This window comes from Salminus brasiliensis, chromosome 22 (genome assembly GCF_030463535.1).
Source record: "Salminus brasiliensis chromosome 22, fSalBra1.hap2, whole genome shotgun sequence".
NCBI classification, from domain to species: domain Eukaryota; kingdom Metazoa; phylum Chordata; class Actinopteri; order Characiformes; family Bryconidae; genus Salminus; species Salminus brasiliensis.
Window position 1 is genome coordinate 5107673 of NC_132899.1, and position 21399 is coordinate 5129071.

A 21399-nucleotide genomic window follows, 5' to 3' on the forward strand; every position below is an offset into this window, starting at 1 on the left:
GTCAGATGCATCACTCCTAGTGTCGGGAGCATTGCTAATGCTAGGGGTAGTTATGAACTTGCTTGATGTTCGTTTCCTGATGTACCAGAGCTTCTCCTTCTCCCTGTTTGTTAGTTTGTTTGCTCACTGATGTGCAAGGTAGCCAAATAAATTCACCATCTGTAATTTCATAAGTGAAAAAATGTGATATTCAAATTTTATTTCAGGATTGGCAAAATGTCAAATTGCAATTTTTTGCTGCTGTTTACCCGCAGTTATCAAAAAAAGGTCACCACCTCTGCTGTCCAAGTTGTTTCGGTCTCAGCTTCATATTCGCACAGCATACCTCTGCTTCACAATTAATATTCTGTTTACATCATGCATAATTAATAGACAAGTATAATTCATCAGTCACACAAAAGCCTTATCTCCATTTTTGCGGTTTTCACTTTTTGACCTAATGAGAACTGACTGTTTTTCATTATATCACAGTTTTAATGCTGATGGACCAACAGAAATTCTACAAAATGACTTGGACTAATTGTTTTTTTATATATTAACTTTTACTGAAAGTAAAGAAGTTTTGGTTGTTTTACTTTTTACCATTCTGCTATAAGTCATTTTAGTGATGTACTACATGTCCACATATTTGTGGACACCCTTTTAAATGAATGCATTCAGCTATTGCACCCATTGCTGGCGCAGACGTGCAGATACGTGTGCGCACACAGCTTGTCTAGGCCCTGCTTAGAAGTATTGCCAATAGAATAGGACTCATAGGACTTTATCACTCTTGTGAGTGTGTCGGCTGCCCGGCAAAGCCGCATCGCTCATTGGGTTTACTTGTGTCGTCTGTTTCTGAAAGTTTTCCACATTGTTCTCCTGTTGGTTTGGAGGAGAAAGTGCATCTCTCTCTCTCTTGTGCGTCTGTTCACTAAACACACTGACCCACAGTTGGTCCTCTCTGAGCAGCAGAACTGTACATATACTTTATGGACAGAAGTATGGGGACACCTGCTCATTCTTTAGTTATTCTGAAATCAAGGGTATTAAAAATAGTTGGCCCTGCTTTCGTTGGAGTAGCTTTCTCTACTGTCCAGGGAAGAAGGCTTTCTACTAGATTTTTGAGAAGCATTGCTGTGAGGATTTGATTGCATTTAGAGGCAAAAACGTTAGTGGGGTTGGATGATCACCACCCCACCTCATCATACCCATCCATCATTCCAGAGAACACAGTTCTTCCACAGCTCAATGCTGCTGGGGGGCTTCATACCACCCTTAGCCTACGTCTGGAATTAGGCAGAATGGTGCCAATAGGTTCATGTTTATTAATCTGCTCCAGAGGGTCCTATTGTATTGGCAGTACTTCTCTACAGGGACAAGTCAAGCTGTGTGTGTGCATTTGCACATCTGCGTCAGCAGTGACTGACTGGGATGACATATAGTGTACCTGCCCTTTTCTTTTATGGCCAGACTGTGGTCACTGAGCCGGTACTCAGTCAGGATCCGTCTCTGATGGTCTGGAGATATTCTTCCAGTTTGTGCTCTCACTCTCTCTCTCTCGCTCTCTCTCGCTCTCTCTCTCTCGCAGGATTTCTTAATGGAAACATTTATCATGTTCAAAGACCTCATCGGGAAGAACGTCTACCCTGCTGACTGGGTCATCATGAACACCATGCAGAACAAGTGAGTACAACCTCCTGCAGGTGGCTTCTCTCTGTATCCGTCTGGGTGTGTTGTTCTGAGAACTGAAGGTGAGAACTCTCATATCTGTCCATCTTCACAATAAACCTTCATTTCAATCTCAAGCCTGATTATCTGGAACTGTAGTGTAACTATAACCCACAGCTCATAATTAAACTACAGTTCTAGATAATCAAGTTCTAACATCAACATTGTGAAGGAAGTGAGGGTGGAGGTAGAAGATTGACAGATGTGAGAATTAAAGAAAATAGCCGTGATCATTTTCACAAGAATGCAGATATTTCTCTCTCGGCCTCTGTCTAAACCCCCCCCCCCGGTCCCTACTGTTGCTTAGAAACGGCACTCAGAAGTGGGCAAGGCCTGTTGGTGCACCCCCCACCATTTATCTGTGGATGTAAATGGCAGGGGCACACACAGCCTCCGCACCAGCTCCATCAGATGTGCGGTGGCTACAGAAAACAATGGCATGAATTATAAATACCTCACATGCTAATCTCCAGCCTTGCTCCCCACGCCACACGCTCACACTTTGTTGTCTGTTTTGTTTTGTTTTATTAATGTTTCTTCTCATCGAGCTCTCCGCCTTGTGAGAGCCAGAAGAACATCGAGAAAGAAGCTCTCGTATGCTTTCATCAGGGCTTTCAGACGAACTAGAGCTTCCTGAAGGGTTCGAATGTACTGTTTATTGCTCAGGCTTTGTTGTGTCCAGCAGGACTTGCCATCTCTCTCACATACCTGCTGCTTCTGCTCTGTAATGAGTGGCGTACGCAGGCATAGGGCTCATTAAATGAAGCTTGTTTTATTGAACAGCTCTTAAAATATTAAAAGTTCAAAAAGACCACCCTTCACCATGTGACCACACTTAGGTCTACTTCCTCCAAGTAATATTCATTTTTTCCCCTTAATATTTCATTCATATTTAAGGGACAGTTTTCCTTATTGTACCTTTTTTTATTTGCCTTTTTTATAATATTAATTTAATTATTTGCCTTAAAGTTGGTTGTATTTGAGGTTGGAGCACTTAGGATCTTAATCCTTAAGGCAGATGTTGAAAACTGAGTCGGCTGAGTTGGTACAGGTTTGTGTGTAAGTGATGAATGGACCAATAGAATTGCTCCAAAATGACTTGGTCACCTGCCTAACAGTGTAAATACCCACCCATTACCTGATGAAGGTGTTCATTCTGGAGGTTAGCTACTCCACAGTGGTGCGTTAATTGCTCTGTACCACTCGCCAGAGTCCCCGTTCCCCTCTGGCATCAATGTCCCATAGACCACCACTGTTATGCCGTTGTACGGGACGTCCATTCTCGGGACTCCTTCACTACGACAGCTCTAGAATATCCCACGAAGTTACTGGTTTCTGTGATGCTGCCTTTCTTCCCCCGGTACCCGGTATTACCATGCCCTTTTGGGCATCAGTCAGATCACATCCTTTGCCAATGGCGATGGTTCTGCACTCTGCTACAGCTGACTGGTGTGCTCGCTTATTTATACATGCAGCAAACCTGGTCTCGTGACAGCTGTGACGTCCCAGGCTGAATTCCCAGGCCGTATTTATGAATTTCTCATTCTGAAGAAAGAAAGTAGTGAGATCTTGTCGGTGAGCTAGTCTGAAGAACAGAGCTCGGTTCCTCCAGGTTTCTCCTGGACGCCCCCCAGTCCAGCCAGCACAGCATGGAGGATGTGTTCAACTCCATCAGCAGCAGCAGCAGCAGATCACCTGGTTTACCATCATTAAGCCCTGATGAACACTTGATGGCCACACACACAGCATTTTGAAGGAACTGCACCACACAACACCTGAACATGGTGTAACACACTTAACATTGAGATTATTGTACATGGCATGTTTTTTAGCGTTTTATGTAGCACTGTGAAACTGACAGGAGTTTTTCATATTCCATTCAGTACCAACACCAGACACCACACTGTTCTTTAAGCACATCTCATGTCAGGAACTTAAAGCTGTGGAATCTATCGGAGTATAAGAGCTATCAGAGTATCTGCACCAGGAGCCCTTCGAGCTTCAAGTACGGCTCGGCTCGACCCGCCATCCCTCAAAATCCACGGAAGACAAGCGTCCAGGCAGAGTCGCTCACTGTCTTTAAACGCAGACTGAAGACCCACCTCTTATGAGAGTACTTGGGCGAATAGCAGAGTGGTCACCCTATTGACTTGTGTGTAGTAGTGTCTTAACTTGGAGGTATCTTTAAATTCTAGCCTATTCAAACTAGCTGAGGTTTTTCTTAAGTAAATAGCAAAGTACTTGTACTTTTTCACTCTGGATAAGAGCGTCAGCTAAATGCCTTAAATGTAAATGTAATTATAATGACTCCCATCAGCTATGATGTTGTTGACAGTTATGTCTAGATGACTACGCAAGACATAATTCTTCCATTTTCTTCTCATTGTTCTTCCGAAATTTTTGCAGCATCATTTTTCCCAAAGTTTTTTGAGATATACACACGTTCCAACTGAGCACTGTGTTTTCTCAACATCAATTTTTATCTTTTATGTAGCAAAAACTTTGCATTCATTCTATACCAAAATAAAACAACAAAAAACAAATAGAAACAGAAACTGCTGATTAACAAATCAAATCAATTATCAATTTAAATTGTGAGACGATGGTGGCAGTAAGTTTGGAAATTGGACACGGCAGAATTTAAATACATGCCCTGCAGACGTCCATCTGAAGTGCTAATATTACATTTCAGTCCCATTATCTCCACAGTGCCAGTCTCGAGTTTCTGTGTGAAGACTGTTTCAAAGTGCTAAAGAAAAACTCCCAGAATAGAGCCGCAATTTCTGACACGGCCCAATTAACACCTGGAATTTGTCATTAATCACCCATCTGGGTTTCTCTGAAAACAGCTGAAGGCAGTGGCTCTCAAACCCAGAAATGACTAGTGTGTAATTCAGCTATGCTCACTCATCTCTTTAAGATGATCTGCATTGCTAAGAGGGAACGTGCAGGAGGCCATTGCATCCACTCACTAGTCCCTGTTTTGGTTGAGCAGTGTGTATTGATTATTTCTACATAGTAGAATTTTTTTTTATTCCTTGGCTTTAGAGAAGAGCCTTCAAGGCCCCCACCTTTCTGATTCAAGTTTTTATCTGTGACACTGACTGGAGTTTTTCATTTTCCAAGCATACCAGACACCACACAGTTCTGCAAGGACGTCTTGTGTCAGGAACTTTCAACTTCCACTAAATGCAGTGGAATCTATGTATTCTATTATCTGTCTATCTATAATCGTGTATTATGACTCACATCAGTTACGTTGCTGTTGACTGTTATGTCTATATGACCACCCAACAGAGTCTGTGCTGCAAACAAGCCCCCATACCAACCTTAAAGTTAAATGAACTATGGCAAACTTGGATAAGGTCATTTACAAGACCTCTAGTATTTATATTCTTCTGTTTTCTTCTTATTTTTGCTGCATAACTTTTCCTGCAGTCTTTTGAGATATAGACTCTGCTCCAGCTCCACATTGTTCGTTCTGATTGTGCAATTGGGACTTTTGTACGTTCAATTTTTTTTAATTGGTCATACCGATTATTTTACAGATAATTTACAGATAATTTACCGATTTTTCTCCCTTCTAAAATGAATAAGGCTTGTGCAAGGGTTTGTGCACCCTTCTTATGTATCGATGATGCCCTAGAAACACCAGTTACCAGTTGGTATGGTCTCCCAGGTATTTGCTTTTTGCTTGCTAGGTTGTTGCCAAGTACTTGCTGTGGTACACCACCATTGGGTATGGTTGAGTGTTACTAGTGTGTTTGTATCGTTGTGACATCAAGAACTTGGTACTATATGCAAATCATTTGCAAAATTTGGGAGCAAATGGCTCAATGAAGCCGACTGATGCTAGCCACCAAGAAAACGTGCTACAAAAAGTCGTTTACACAGTTGATTATTTGCCAATTAACAAAGAAAACTTGCCGATATGTGTGTGGCACGGCATGCGTTAAGCAGTGTCTGGTAAATTAATGAAACACATTTGTATTTTCTAGATTTGCTTTTCTGGAAAATCTCTTCCTCCTGTTGTCTGACCTTTTCAGGAGTTGTACTGCTAAGCTACTCACAATTCCTTCATCCATCTGCCATGGCTTTGGCCAGTAGGTGTTTTCCAATTGGTCCAACCCTCTAGCAATCTCTAGGATTTCTGTAAATGGACTCACTATTTCTTCATTCATCATTCATGGTTTCTGCAATTGTGCATTTCCTAGGTTTGCTCCTCAACTCTAAAAATATCTTCCTCAATGATCCACCTTGCTCAGGTTTTCTTCAGCTGGGCTACTTGACATATTCCTCCAGCTAACCCCCATGGCTTAAGCGATGGAGCATTTTAAGGTCCAAGGGCTTCTCTAGCTGTACCACTCAACACTCCTCCATCCAACCTTCAAGATTTGCTTCTTAATTTACGTCCGTTGGTCCAACCCCTTCACACTAAGGTCTTCTTCAGCTGGGCTACTCGCCATTCCTCCATCTAACTTGTATTGTTTTGTTTGATTGACCATTTAGATTTGCTCGTCGGCTCTGGAGCTACTCTTCCTCCATTGTTCCAACATATATTTAAATGTAATCTTACAGATCTCTTCTCCTCGCATATAATCTTCCTCAAGGCTAAAAAAAAATCCCCTGTTAAGTCTTGCCCATGTCTAGTTCTGTCCATTCGTCTGTATTGTTTTGTTGTTTGTCTGCGATGCTCTGTGTACTGATCGTTGTAAGCATCTTTGGGTTCTTGAGAAGTACTATATAAGTAAAATCTATGGTTGGATGACACAACATCGACCCAGCTTTCCTTCCCTGTACGCTTTCCGCACCGGCTTCTGCAAAACAGGCAAATTTACTGCTAACAGTGCTCTCCTCTGCTACAGCCACCGATAGGTCATTACAGCAAATTCTAGCCCACATACAGACATTTGAGAATGCATATGGAAGAATGATGAAAGCAATTAAGCCTCTCTCGCTCTCTTTCTATCTCTCTTACACTTGCACACTGAAAGCAGAGTGTATTCTCAACGGACAGGCCTCTCATTAGCAGCAGTTGTCTGGCTAGCAGGGTGTTGAAAGCTGACTTGGTCTGGAGCCGTGGGTGGTACTCCGACCCCCAGTCCTCTCTGCTCCACTTCGTCACCACGGAGACACGGCGAGACACACGAGTTGAAATAAACAAACATTAAACCATTCACAGCTCTGGGATTACCCACAATCTCTATCTGCGAAGCAGCAAAACACAGGCGAAACGAGCCCACGGTTGTCCAGCACTCAGCCAGGCCTGTCTTGCTGCCGTTTTGCCACACACTGAGCATGACTCACACACGGCTCAGACTCTCACTGCAGCAGGTAGGCTTTGAAACAGCTGCAAGGCCTCAGGAAATGTAAGTACACACACACATACACGCGCACACACACACACACACAATAAATACATACACAAAGATACGCTTCAGACAGATCACAGACACCACAATGCACCGCTGTGGCGACTTGTGCTGTGTCCCGCTCTACACCTGGAACAGGCCGGGCTAGAAGGCACAGAGTAAGAGAGACGGAGCAGCATGGGAGGGAAAAGAGTGATGGGGTGGTATGTGAACGGATGGATGGACATGTCACCTACGTTTCTGAGCCAAGGAGACAATGAGAATAAAGAGCCAGGCCAAGCAAAAGCTGCCGGATGAAAACACATGGAGAGGCTGAGTTAATTTGGCACTTTGGAAGACAAGGGCTTTCATTCCGAAGGCTAAAATATGAATAGCACACGATGAGTCAGACTCACACCGACAGATCCTTTCTTCTTTCAGCACCCGTAAAAAAAATCACATGATTTAATAGCCTAACAGCATCTAATCACCAGCGAACAGAATATTTCTCCCTGCTGCTGGACAAGGTGAGGGTGAGCTAAATTCATGCCTGTATTCATGCAATTTATGTAACTTAAACATCTACACTATTAAACACAAGAACATCCCAATTCGAGAACGTTATCAGATCAGTTTATCACTTATAAGTGGGGTTTGTACCAAAATTAGTCAAAAATCCATCTCTACCTGACCATTCTCTAACCGCTCTTTATCATTTGGCATTAAATACACTGTTTTTGTTACTATGCCATTAACCTTCTGGAGTCTACGGACATACCAGTGAATCAGATTCGATGTTTCTCTCTGTTTCTATTAAGATCTTCGAGATGATGCAGCACAAAATTACTTTTCTATAACCATTTCCTGAATCTGTAGAGCCTGCCTTTTCCATTGCATCTCATTACTGGCTTGTACGCGACTTACATCCAGAGTTACGAGGCTATGAAGATTCCTCTCGCCGTGTCTAAATGGTCTAACGGCACCCATTGCTGACATAGATGTGCAAACGCACACAAACACAACTTGTCTTGTCCCTGGAGAAAAGCATTGCCAGTAGATTAGGACTCTGGAGAAGATAAACATGAGCCTATTGGCTCCATGTCTAATGCCAGGTGTGGGCTAGAGAGGTATAACGCGTATACAGTGGAAATGTGATCTCTGGAACGATGATGGTGCTACATTCAGCACCTTTGGGATGAATTGGGAAGTTGAGAATGAGGTTGGGTGGTGATCATCCAACATCCCAACCTCAATAATGCTGTTATTGCTGTCTTCCCTGGGCACTAGTCAAGTCAAATTTATTTGTATAGCTTTTTACAACTGTTGTCGTCACAAAGCAGCTTTACATAATTAGTCATTAATAAAAGACAGAGACAAAAAAGAAATGACGTAAGAAGACATGAAGGATCAAAGACCCCCAGTCTTCAGGAAGAAACCTTGGGAGGAGCCAAGACTCACAAGGGGGACCTCACCCGTCCTCCTCTGAATAGAACTATTTATTAATGATTGCTACCAAACCATTTATACTGTTGAACTGTTCTGATCATAATCATAATATAGTACTTATGGTGTTAATAGAGTTAATACTGGTGATATTAATAGTGGCAGATAGTTAGATAGAGTCCATTTAGGTTTTACTGTGGTCATTAGACAGGTAGCAGCGGTAGGAGGTTGTGCCGCTGGTCTGGTATGGGTGGTGGTGGGTGGGGGGACCTGATGGTCGGACTGTGGTAGGTGGCAGCTGAGGCACTAGAGACAGTTACTCCAACAAAAGCAGGGTAAACCTTTTTAATAGCCTTGATTTCAGAAGAAACAATGAATGAGGTGTCCCAATACTTATGTCCTAATAGATACCCATATATCCTGAGCTTCTCCCAAAGCTAATGAGATTTCTTTTCTGAGATTATTTTTATCAAACCTTTTCAGATTTGCTGCGTTTTATTCATGGCATGTCTGGTGTCCTCACTTTCGGTGGAGGCTTTACCATTTCTTGGGAGTTTGTTTTCGTTGGTGTCCTATTAAACTCCCTCGGACTCCTGAGGCCTCTCATGTTCGAACTCCCAGTTTACCTCTTTTATATGGGAGTAATTTGGGTGTAAAAATGTGGTCATGCATTATTAACACTGTGTTTCTTTGTTGATAGTGCTGTAGCCCTCATAAAGTCTCATAGAGGGAGGTGATGTTTTGTCCGGGGATTCATTCTTATGTTCTCAGCGTTTTTTTGCCCCTTATGAAACTTTCATATCCATCCCGGCTCCCGCCCTCAGTGGAGCCGACTACCACGTTTCTCTCCATTATTGCGTGTGAGTGACCTTTCTCTAAAGCAGGTCCGTACTTTACAAAGGCAGGGTGATTTCATTTGCACACGTTGACATTTGTCTATGTAACTAGCAGCCGGGTGATGCAGGCCTATTGTGCTTCCCAGTGCTCCAAAAACAGCAGAAGTGTGTGTGTGCGCATGCGAGTCCCCTTGAGACACCCTTTTGCATTTGTTTGTCGGACATTATTCAGGCCTGGCTGCACAGCATGGGTACACTGTTAGGAGGCGAGTGTTTTATTATTTGGGTGATGTTCTTTGAAATGTCGTCATGTCTGAAGATCTCCACTATTCTTGTGGTCAGTCATCCATTCATTTCCATTCTTGATTTTTGGGTTCCTGAGATTGATCCCACACTGGTATATGCATTTAAAAGGTGCTGATCTGGTCAGTAAGTGTTAATCTCCTCAGTAAAACTGATATTAGAATAAACACTAATAATAACACTCCTACAGAAAGTGGTGGAGGTTCTCCATCACTGTGTTCATCATTAGAACATCTCCAAAGTTCTCCTCTCTCATGGAGTCTAGTGTTATTTAGAGTTCTCCTCAGATCAACACCTGGTTTGGTGGTAAATCAGGGCTTAATGGTGGTAAATCAGGTGAGCTGCTGCTGCTGCTGCTGGAGTTGATGCTGATGGAGTTGAACACATCCTCCACGCTGTGCTGGCTGGACTGGGGGGCGTCCAGGAGAAACCTGGAGGAACCGAGCTCTGTTCTTCAGACTAGCTCACCGACAAGATCTCACTACTTTCTTTCTTCAGATTGAGAAGCTCTTGTTTCTCCTTTTACTGAATTTATGTTCACCTGCTTTATCTGTTCTGAGGAGATCTGGAGCTTCTACAGTAGAAACCCTCTAAAACTAGCTTATCTTAGCAAGATCTCTGCTATACGGTGCCTTTAAGAAACCCAGTAATGTCTAAGCAGACGTTGCCAACCTTGTTTTCTGTGCTGTTTGGGACCCTCACAGATCATCTCCTGTAATTCCTTAGAGTTTTCCACTCATACAGCAGGATTTTCAGAACTGTAACATTTTCTACCACATAGACTCAGCCAATCCTCATCTAGTAGCCAGTGGGAGGTTTTATAGGTTAGTAAATCGGAACATGTTAAAACTGGAGAGTGGCTGCGTCCCCCCCTCGCCAAGGTGCATTTGAGGACACAGTCACGGGCCCATCGCTGACTCCTTCAATCATGGAGGGAAATCAAATTTCACATCCCAGACTGAGTTATTGGACTCCATCATGTGAATTCATTTGTGGTCCCTCACCTGTCACTCGCACTTGGGCAGTAGTCTTTTTCATTCCCCGAAGATGCGGCATGCAGCTGCCAGAGACGGACGCGCACCCTTGCCAAGGTGCACAAGCTCACCCTGAGGCACATCCTACATAAGCAGGCAGCTAGTGCTCTGTTTCGTCTGTTGCTCATATATTTTTCATCAATATGTATATTTCCATTTTTCTTTTGGTTTTCTGGTGAAATACTTTGCTGGAAGAGAGTTTTGCATACAAAACAATGCATTTCTGGGCTATACAGTGCTATGCATTGTTTTATTTATTTATTTGTTTATTATGATTCATTATCAGAGCTTCATTATTAAGAGTCCCTATGAACTACTGCCTTGTTGAAATCGTCCCGTCATGTGGGGACAACCTTGTTTGGACGGGCCAATACCATTCACCAGTGTGTGATTCTGACAGTGTCTTTCAGCTCGATTGGCCGATCTCCGATACCAGTCAAGGGTGGGGCTGGATGCTATGTTAATCAACCACATTTATGAATAAATGGAGCTAAAAGTATTATTACTCAGTGATGCTCACTGTACTGGGCTGAGTGATGGACTCTCGAGAGGGATATCGGTTAGTAGTGTTAAGTCATTACTCTGCTTATAACATATATTAACCCCTTAATCCCTAGTAACTACAGGGACCTTAGTTACCAAAGAATAGCCAACCAGATTGTACAGAGGTGTAGAAGTTGTAATAACACTTTTAGCCTGCTGGTGGTCCATAGGCTTTTAGGATAGCGTGGGATTGTTTGTTTGTTTTGAGGGCTCATTTCCATATTGCCACATTCTGTGATCAGTATCGCACAGGTCAATAATGTAGTATTGATTAACAAACAGTATCAGGAATCATACTCGGTGAGTCGCAAAGTTAGTGTTAATGAGTGATGTAGGCTTGTGCGCCCCGCACAAGCCTACATCACTCATTAACACTAACTTTGCGACTTACCTCGAGTAAGCTTGCTGAGATAAATGGAGACGATGGGAGGGATCTGACAGAAGGAACAGATGAAGAGATTAAAGCACAGACGACAGCAGAGAGGCTCTCTAACTCCCTGACCCTCATCACCACCTCCCCACTAACTCATTAGGAGTGCAAACAGAAGCAACTCTAGCATAGCGACGCCATGATTACAGCATCCAGTAGATCTGCTCTGTCTCTTATTTTTCATTCATTCATTCATTCATTCATTTACTCACAGTGTGGTCAAGTTGAGGTTAGCAGACAATTTTACAGTTGAGCCTGGAGTGGAGATCCCGTTCTGGTAACAGGTTTAATTTGTATAAAACATTTAACATTATATACAGAACAAAATGAATCTCATTAATAAAATGGATCAAATTTCCCAATTTCTGCATAATTAAATGATTTAATTGTGCATAGTTTGGTGAAATGCTCCATTCTGGACTGAATGAAACCAGATGGCTGATAAGTTGAATGCCTCTAAAGGCAATTACATGCACCCGATACATTTTAGGCTACACTAGATGTCCAATTGTTTGTGGACACCCCTTCTAATGAATGCATTCCACTACTGGATGTTGATACAGATGTGCAAATGTGCACACAGCTTGTCTAGAGTATTGCCAATAGAATAGGACTCTCTGAAGCAGATACACATGAACTTATTGGCACCATGCTGTGGGCTAGTGTGGCTAGCTTTGAGCTGTGGAGCAGTGGAAGAACTGGGTTCTCTGGAATAATGTTGCTCCATTCAGTACTTTTGGGAAGAGTTGAGGATAAATTGGGGTGGTGATCGTTCAACAACCTGACCACTGTAATTCTCTCTAATGTTGCTAATTGCAATCTTCACAGCAAAGCTCCAGGAACTAGTAAAACGCCTGGGCTGCTTAGTAAAACACTGATATTATAATAAACACCAATAATAACACTCCTACAGAAGGTGGTGGAGGTTCTCAATCACTGTGTTCATCATTAGAACATCTCCAAAGTTCTCCTCTCTCATGGAGTCTAGTATTATTTAGAGTTCTCCTCAGATCAACACCTGGTTTGGTAAAGCAGTGCTACTTTATTGGATACACCCTTCTCTATCTCTAAAGACACAAGCGTTCTTGCTCTTTTTCAAATGTGTACGATCACCAAACAGTGTACACCGTAGGTAGGAGCCAGTCCTGCTGCTGTTTGAGTGGTTTTCACATACAATCAATGGAAATCAGACATCAAACAGATTATTTAACATTTGAATGCATGAATAAGTGTATTTGGAAAAGCCTTGGGAACATGGGAGATGAATGTACGTGCCTTATTTCCATCTCCTTCCCTCTCCTGAGTCGCGTTTCCCATTTCTGTAATTGTTCACTTCTGAGTTTTTAGACTTTTCTTTTTGTTTGTTCTCCAACAATCCTGGAGAGTAATCCCTTTGAATATCACTTTACCGCATGCTGGGATCAGTGCAAAATTGTTTTGCATAAATTGTCCTATTTTTGAAGCCACCTTAGAGCAAAACAAAAAAGTGAAGTTCGCAGTGTGGAGCTTGATGTGTTCAGTGTTCAACGTGTTCTGTGGAATGAATTGGAATAGTTTTCATGATCCACAGCTAATCACCCAGCCTCAGTAAATGATATTACTAATGCTGTTGTGGCCGACAATAGTCAAATCCTTGCAGCGGTGTTCAAACATGGAGTTTTAAAACCTTCCCAGAAGAATTGATTGGTTGGAGTGGCGCAACAGATATCACCACTACCTGCCACTGAGCTACCACACTATGTGGGAGGCTGGGGTTCGAATCCCGGTCTGGGTGATTGTGCTGCGCTACATCAATATGAGTCCTTGGGCGAGACTCCTAACACTACATTGGCCCACCTCTGTAATACCAGTAACCTTGTAAGTCGCTCTGGATAAGAGCGTCTGCTAAATGCCGTAAAGGTAAATGTAAATTGAGGCTCTTACAGGAAGGGGAACCAGACACTCTGTTGATACCCCTGATTTAACCAGTTGTCTACCCACTTTTTGAACATTTCAATAGATGTATGTAAGTCTGTAGCCAGTGTAGATTGTTGTGTGTTAGTCTTGTGCAACTTCAGGTAAATGTGACACTGAGAGAAAGCTCTTTTTTATATTGAATAAAACACAGGTTTTGAAAAACAATGCATTTAATATTTTGGTCTTGCATCCTTCCACTTTTACAGGGACAAGCAAACTCAGTTATAGATATATGGGTTATTTTAAATAGTCGCATCAGTTATTAGTGCCTCTAAAAGGTAAAGATAGGTAAAGGTGCACGTATTTGTCACTGTACAGCGAAATGTGTCCTCCGCATTTAACCCATCTGTGGTAGTGAACACACACACACACACACACACACACACACACACTAGTGAACTAGGGGCAGTGAGTACACACACACCCAGAGCAGTGGGCAGCCAACTCCAGCCAACTCAAGCCCCACTAGTGGCAGCTTGCCCAGACCGGGAATGGAACCCACAACCCTGTTATCGATAACCCGGCGCTCTAACTGCTGAGCCACCACTGCCCTATATACTGCTCTGTATACAGAGACCATGAAAATAATTAACTAATTAATTTAAAAAAAGGTTAAAACATGAATATCATTTGTTTTCTAGTTTGTAAGTATTTGGACAATGTGTTTTTTAATGTTTTAATGTAAAGTATTGCATTTAATGGCTCAGAAATAATGGGACAAATGACCCCAGTTATGAATATATTTATAAATTATCTAAAGTTAATTATAAATATGAATATTATTTTGAGTAATCTCCCTGTAGTTTTCACAAAATGGTACTAAACCCTAAAAAAAAGTCACCATAGGGATTTTTGAGCAATGTCGTAGAGGAACTATCTTTGTAAAAGAGATTAGTGTGTGAGGAACCTTTTTAAAAGTCAATGTCAGAATTCTTTACCAATTTAAAAGTTATTTGCACTCTTGAAACATCTTACAAAAATGCATTTTATGGGAACAAAAAGTGGTTCTTCTATGTCATTGCTCAAGGAACCCTTTGTAGCACCTTTTATTTTTAGAGTATTGGTCTTGGGCCATGTCAGACTCTGGCCTGTGACACTGATAAATGGTTGTGGGTGGAAGGAGCTCATGGCAAGTGATTTCAAACTTTGGAACAGTGGTGTAGAATTACAGCGTAGATGTAGTTTGAAAGCCCCTCTGGCTTCATTACTCAAGGCTGCTCTGCTTCTAATGGCATGACTAGCTGTGAGTGCCAACACACCGACAAACATCTACTATTCTGAAAGACCAAAACTGGCCTCCAGCTTGAGCGAACTGTGTCAGCACACAGCATTCATCTTTTAGCTGCTTCTCGCTCTGCACTTTCTTCAGGCCTAATGCTTTAGAAGACTGGCATGGCAGAACCTTCACTGTCATCTCTCATTTTCAGTTCATTCATATATTTATTTAAGACAAACTTGCTGTGTTCGCCCATCTGTCTCCTTCTATCGTTCTGCTGCTGCTGAAATGGTGCATTTGCTAGCGCTCTCTATTTCTCCTGTAGTTACTTTGAACCACATTCCTCATTTCCGCGTCTGCTTTTCTCTCATCTATATTTCCGGCAGGTCTTTGTTCTGTGTTTAAACTAGTACTGTTTGTGATGCTGCGGCACCGGGCCCTTTTGTTCTGCTGTCTGATGATCTAATACTTAAATGCATGAAGAGCTGCTCTGCTAATACGCGGCACCTGCTCCCTGCTCTCCAGAAGGGCTGGCGTCTGTTTAACATTCCCTAGGTTATTGTTTCCACGATTTCTTTTAAAAGTTTAAATGGCTTTAACTGCTTTGTGAGAGAGGTTTTGTACTTGTACACTTGGTTTTTATGTTTGGGCCGCCATTTCAGCTGTGAAAAGCTGTGTTAAACAGCATTCTGGGTATATAAATGCTTTTGATAAGAAATGCCTGCCTGTTGGTGGGGAAAAAAGTAAGATAGTAAGTAATTCATTTGTCTTTTCTGCTTGTGATAAATTGCTGGCGCTGTGCTCACCATGATATCCCAGAAGGTTAAACAATATTTATACACTCACCGAGCAGTTTATTAAAAAACTACACTACAAAAACTACTAATAATGGGTAAGGCCTCCTTTTGCTCTCAAAACAGCCGCAGTTCTTCGTGGCATGGGTTCCACAGGATGTTCAAAATATTGTTTTTAGATTCTGATCCATGTGGATTTGCAGATTTCTTTTTTTCAGGAGCTTCTTCATGCTCTGAATCTCCCGCTTTACCACATCCCAAATTGTGTTCACTTGGATTCGGGTCTAGAGACTGGAAAGAACCACCCCTGAAGACCATTGAACTCATTGTTAATGCTGTTAATGAAGCCAGTCTGAGAGACTTTGTGATGTGGTGCATCATCATGTTGAAGTAGCCATTAGAAGATGGTGAATTGTGGTTATGAAGAGATGCATAAGGCCAAAACCAGTCCTCTTACAGGCTGTAGCCTTTAAGCGATGATTGTGATTGTGATGAGGTATTAATGGCCCAAATTGTTCCAAGAAAACACACAGCATTACACCACCACCTCCACCAGGCTGGACTAGGATTCATTCTGATGTCACCAAATTCTGACCCTACCATCTGTGAGCCTCAGCAGAAATCCAGGTACAGCCAGGCTATGTTTCTCCAGTTTTTTAGCAGTCCAGTTTTAGTGAGCCTGTGCTGCTAAGCCACTGCAGCCTCAGCTTTCTGCTTTTGGCTGAGAGTAGTGGAGCCCAGTGTGGTCTTCTGTTGTTGGTGACCATCTAGCCCAAGGTTGGATGTGCTGTTGTACCTTCTGCTCCTAGTTGTACAGAGTGGTTATCTGAGTTACTGTAGCCTTTCTGTCAGCTCCAACCAGTCTCAGTTGAACGTGAAGAAATATTACAGCCCGTGGCACTGTAGCTAACCTCCCTGGATGTGGACGGAAGAGAAATATTGGTGCCGGACTGTATACATTTTATGCATATACGCTCATACCTACATACCAATATACAAAGTTACTATATATATATATATATATATATATATATATATATATATATATATATATATACACACACACACAAACAGACACACAGTCATATCAAAATTATGACCAAGCACAACAGTCTGAGTGCAAAACCATCGTCATGGGCAAAGGCTGTGATTTGAGTGATGTCCTAAAAGGCTTGCTAATAGGATACCAGAAGAAGGGTGGCAGCATCTCAGAACCCGCTAAGTTTGCAGGATGATCTAGTGCCGCCATAGTGAAGGTGTAAATTGAGTGCCTCCCAACAGCATAACAATGGTGCCCTGTGTGCCATTGATGCCAAAGGGTATCGACAACTCAGTTACCCTCTATAATGAACACCTTCCATCCCCTAATACAGTACAGTCCATGCCACAACGTCTCACTACTGTCGTCTGAGGCAGGGGTTAATTACCCTTATTTACACTGTTAGGTAGGAGCTTATAATATTCTGCTAAGGCCGTGGGCATGCCTGTGCATATAAATACATATTTTAAAGTGGTTGCATGTGATGAAGTATGTTTCAGAATTCCCGTCATTTCCAGGAATGGATCTGGACTGTATGACTCAACACTTTTCTGTGTGAACCTCAGGCAGTCTCTTACTTTAAACCACCCGTGGGTTATTGCTGCTCTCTTAAGCGCTGCTCTCTTGGCCGTATCTTCACGTTTAGCATTCATCCGCCGAGCTGCTCCAGTCATTACCTCCCCCTCAGTTTCCCATTACGCTGCAGCGCCCCGCGAATGGAAGCCATGCCTTTTCTCCCACCTGCTGAACACTTCCTGAGGTCTCTGTCCCCATCTCCTGAGCAGACAGGTCAATACGTCTCAGTGCGTGGCTGTGGCAGGCCGCGCACTCGGCCGTCTCATTAGAGCCGGGCTTTAAAAGGCTGAGACAGCGAGCGAGTGCAGCTTTAGTGCTGTGGGCCTGCGGGTGCAGCAGTGGATGAAGCCTTTGTAATGTCAGCGGACAAATATCTGCAGCAGGCAGGACGGAGCCGCCGGACAGATCAGCTCCCCGTGCTCCGAGGAATTATGTTGTATCTCTCTCTCTCTCTCGTTCTTTTTGCGCTACAGGGTCAGAACAAGGCCGTCTTCTATGCTTTTCGGCTTTCTTTTTTTTTGTTATCCCCTCTCGCCGCTTCATTCTCCTGTTTTCTCCTCGTGTGAACTGAAGCTGTTCCTATTCCGTCAGCTGGATGCAGTTCAGACCCGTGTCTCTTTGACAGTAAGCATTTTTTTTTTCCTCCCTACTTATCAGCGTTGCTCCATTGGGTATATTTTTGGGGTCTCATTATGCAAAGACTAATAAACAGATTTAATTTCAGGAAATGTTTCTCATTTCTTAACCTAAAAAGACAGTAGTGGGATTCATTCAGTTTCAGACACTTACATTTTTAATTGGGCTTTAATTGGGGGTGTCGTTTGGTCTGAACTTGAATGCTGCCCGAGGGAATCAAGATCATCCACAGAAATGGAGCCTAATCACAGGCTTCAGAAAATGACTCAAAGTTTTCATCCCACTTTAGCTTATTTAACTTTAGCAATCCCAACAACGGGTTTTTAGTCTGGAGCTACGTTAATGGCTTGTTCTCAGACTGGTGTTGCTTCTCGGACCTTAGTCAACAACAACACGTGAATATAGGGTCCCCCATTTCGTTCACGGCTGTGGATTTTGGCCTGCAGTTTGATATATAGACACCGCAGCAACTGGCTGGCAACTACCTGCCAACACCATAGCAATGATCTAAAATACTATAGCTATCACCAAGCAACACTGTAGCCCCCAACTAGCAACTATTTAGCAACAACATGGAAACCACCTGGGATATACCATGGCAACAGCATAGCAGCCATAGCGATATTACGAGGGCAGCGCATCACCTGAAGGAAGCACAGAAAGGTTGCTCAGCTTAAGTGGTTCCCAACTTCTACTAGTATTGCTTGGTGGATTCTCAGTGGTTGCTATGGTGTTGCTAGGTGTTTGCCATTATCTACCAAGTGGTTGCTATGGAGTTCCTACATGGTTAATGTTATCACAGGTGGCTGTGCTATAGTGTTATAAAGTGGTTGATAGGTGGTTGCTGTGGTGTTGCTAAATGGTTGCTAGATAGTTGCTGTAATGTTGCTAGGTGGATGCTATAGTGTTGCTATGTGTTTGCTTTGATCTACCAAGTGGTTGCTATAGAGTGTCTAAATGGTTAATGTTATCACAGGTGGCTGTGCTATAGTGTTATGAAGTGGTTGATGGGTGGTTGCTGTGGTGTTGCTAAATGGTTGCTAGATAGTTGCTGTGATGTTGCTAGGTGGATGCTATAGTGTTGCTAGGTGTTTGCTTTGATCTACCAAGTGGTTGCTGTGGAGTTGCTATATGGTTAATGTTATCACAGGTGGCTGTGCTATAGTGTTATAAAGTGGTTGATGGGTGGTTGCTGTGGTTTTGTTGAAGGGTTGCTAGATAGTTGCTGTGATGTTGCTAGGTGGATGCTATAGTGTTGCTAGGTGTTTGCTTTGATCTACCAAGTGGTTGCTGTGGAGTTGCTATATGGTTAATGTTATCACAGGTGGCTGTGCTATAGTGTTATAAAGTGGTTGATGGGTGGTTGCTGTGGTTTTGTTGAAGGGTTTCTAGATAGTTGCTGTGATGTTGCTAGGTGAATGCTATGGTGTTGCTAGGTGTTTGCCATGATCTACCAAGTGGTTGCTTTAGAGTTGCTAAATGGTTAATATGTTATCACAGGTGGCTGTGCTATGGTGTTATGAAGTGGTTGATGGGTGGTTGCTAAAGTGATGTTGCTAGGTGGATGCTATGGTGTTGGTAACAGGATGTTGCCAATGGTTGGTAGGTGCTTGCTATGCTGTTGTTATGGTATCCTAGGAATTTTCCATGTTGTTGCTAAAAGGATGGCAGATGCTGTAGCACGTTTGTTGGTAGGTAGGTGACCGAAATTGCTCCCTATTTACGTTTCAGGGCACTGGTGAGTACGCCGGCCAAATCGCAACGTGGAATTTGAGAGCAGTACAATCTCCCACAATGCACTGCTTAATTCTTGTGAATTATAAATAATAGAGTAAGTAGAAGAACTTATGGGGAAAAAACAGTGTGGAGAAGTTCAGGTCATAGCAGGTGAAGTGAAGCCCAAGAAACCTGAATGTGAAATTAGACCCTGATCCTCGCCTCACTCACGAGTGTTTGACAAATGATGCCCAACCCCGGCTGAACCCAGCATGAACAGCCTAACACACACACACACCCTTTTCAGTCTCCAGCATGTCTTTCAGTCTCCAGTAAGATCCTGATGAGCAGTGCAGCATTAGATCTGCTCCTCAGTAAATTGAAAGTGGTGCAGGCTTTAATTATGAACTCTGCAGATGATGAGAGTAATTACAGAGCTGCTCCTCAGCTCAGGGATGGAACCGATGTGGAATAGCAGCCTTCACTCTACTGATGCGCTTTACACATCCTACTCATCCTTCCTCTGTGGGGATGAGTCAGTTCAGGCATCAGCAGTCTTGCCTTGCCTTCAGACGAGCCGGTTTACCCTCCTCGGCATCGCCTCATTCATAAACTCTTCAGTGCTGACTCGTCTCAGGAATGTTTACCTGTCCTTAGCCCTACCTGCAGCTTGTCCTACGAACTCTTACCCTTGTTTATTTCAAAGCAGTGCTCCACATTTTTTGCCTAGCGACCACCTAGCAGGAGCTGAGCAACAGCATTGCAACCATCTGAAGTACCATAGCAACCCTATAGCAACCACTTATTAGCACTCTGGGATACCCCATTAACTTTTTTTTTTTTTTTTTACACCAATGTCACCGTAAGCATCTGGGATATCATAGAAACCACCAACCATTTTAGCAACTATATCTTAGCAACTATATTTCTATAGCATCTATATTCTGTATCTCGTCTGTGGACATACGGTTTCCTCATAGCAACTGTTTTTTATGGATTTTTTGTTTCCGCATTGAAATGGACCCTTCTGAAGTGACTAAATGATACAAACACACTATTCACACCCAGCCAACCACATGGAGTACCACAGCAACCACACTGTACCAAGCATCTGGTATATCATTGCCACTGCCCAGCAACCACTAGCCAACATCATAGAAATCACCTCGAATACCACAGCACCTAGTAACACTGCAGCACCCATCTAGTAACCACTTAGCAACACCATAGCAACTGCCAAGCAATGTTTTTAGCAACACCATAGCAACCACCTGGGATACTGTAGCAGTCATCTGGCAACATTGTCACTGTAGCATTCATTCGATTAGGACTTAGCAGCAACACCATAGCGACTGCCAAGCAACATTTTTGCAACCACTGAGCAACACCAGAGCAACCACCTGGGATACCATTGTGGCCATCTAGCGACATTATAGCAACCCCATAGCAACCGCCTTTGCTTGCATAAAACCTAGGGACGCTGTAGCAGCTAGCTAGCCACCACCTTTGCTTGCACAGGACCTAGTAGCACTCTAGCAACCAGTTAGCAACACCATAGAAACCACCTGAAATATAATGGCAACCATGTAGCAACAGCCTAGAAATGGGAACCACTTCCTGCGCCGCTATGCGATGTGTAGCTATGTTTTCTTGAATATTTTTTGGTTTTGCAAAAATTTTTTATGAATAAATAAATTTTTATGAATAAAAGTATATATATTGATGCCTGCTTCATTATTTCAGCTCCAAATGTTGCTTCATTTAGCTCTAGCTTGGAAAAACGCAGATATGCACTGATACAGCTTCCTCGCAGCCC

At 42.9% G+C, this 21399-nt stretch overlaps 1 protein-coding gene across 1 annotated transcript in view; it reads left to right on the forward strand.

The window, feature by feature from the left end:
- Nucleotides 1–21399, forward strand: part of dock1 (dedicator of cytokinesis 1) — a 357310-nt gene that overhangs the window by 232542 nt on the left and 103369 nt on the right. Inside the window, exon 29 of the mRNA XM_072667919.1 lies at nt 1571–1665. Coding sequence (XP_072524020.1) covers nt 1571–1665 — 95 coding nt within the window. The remainder of the gene's footprint in view (nt 1–1570; nt 1666–21399) is intronic.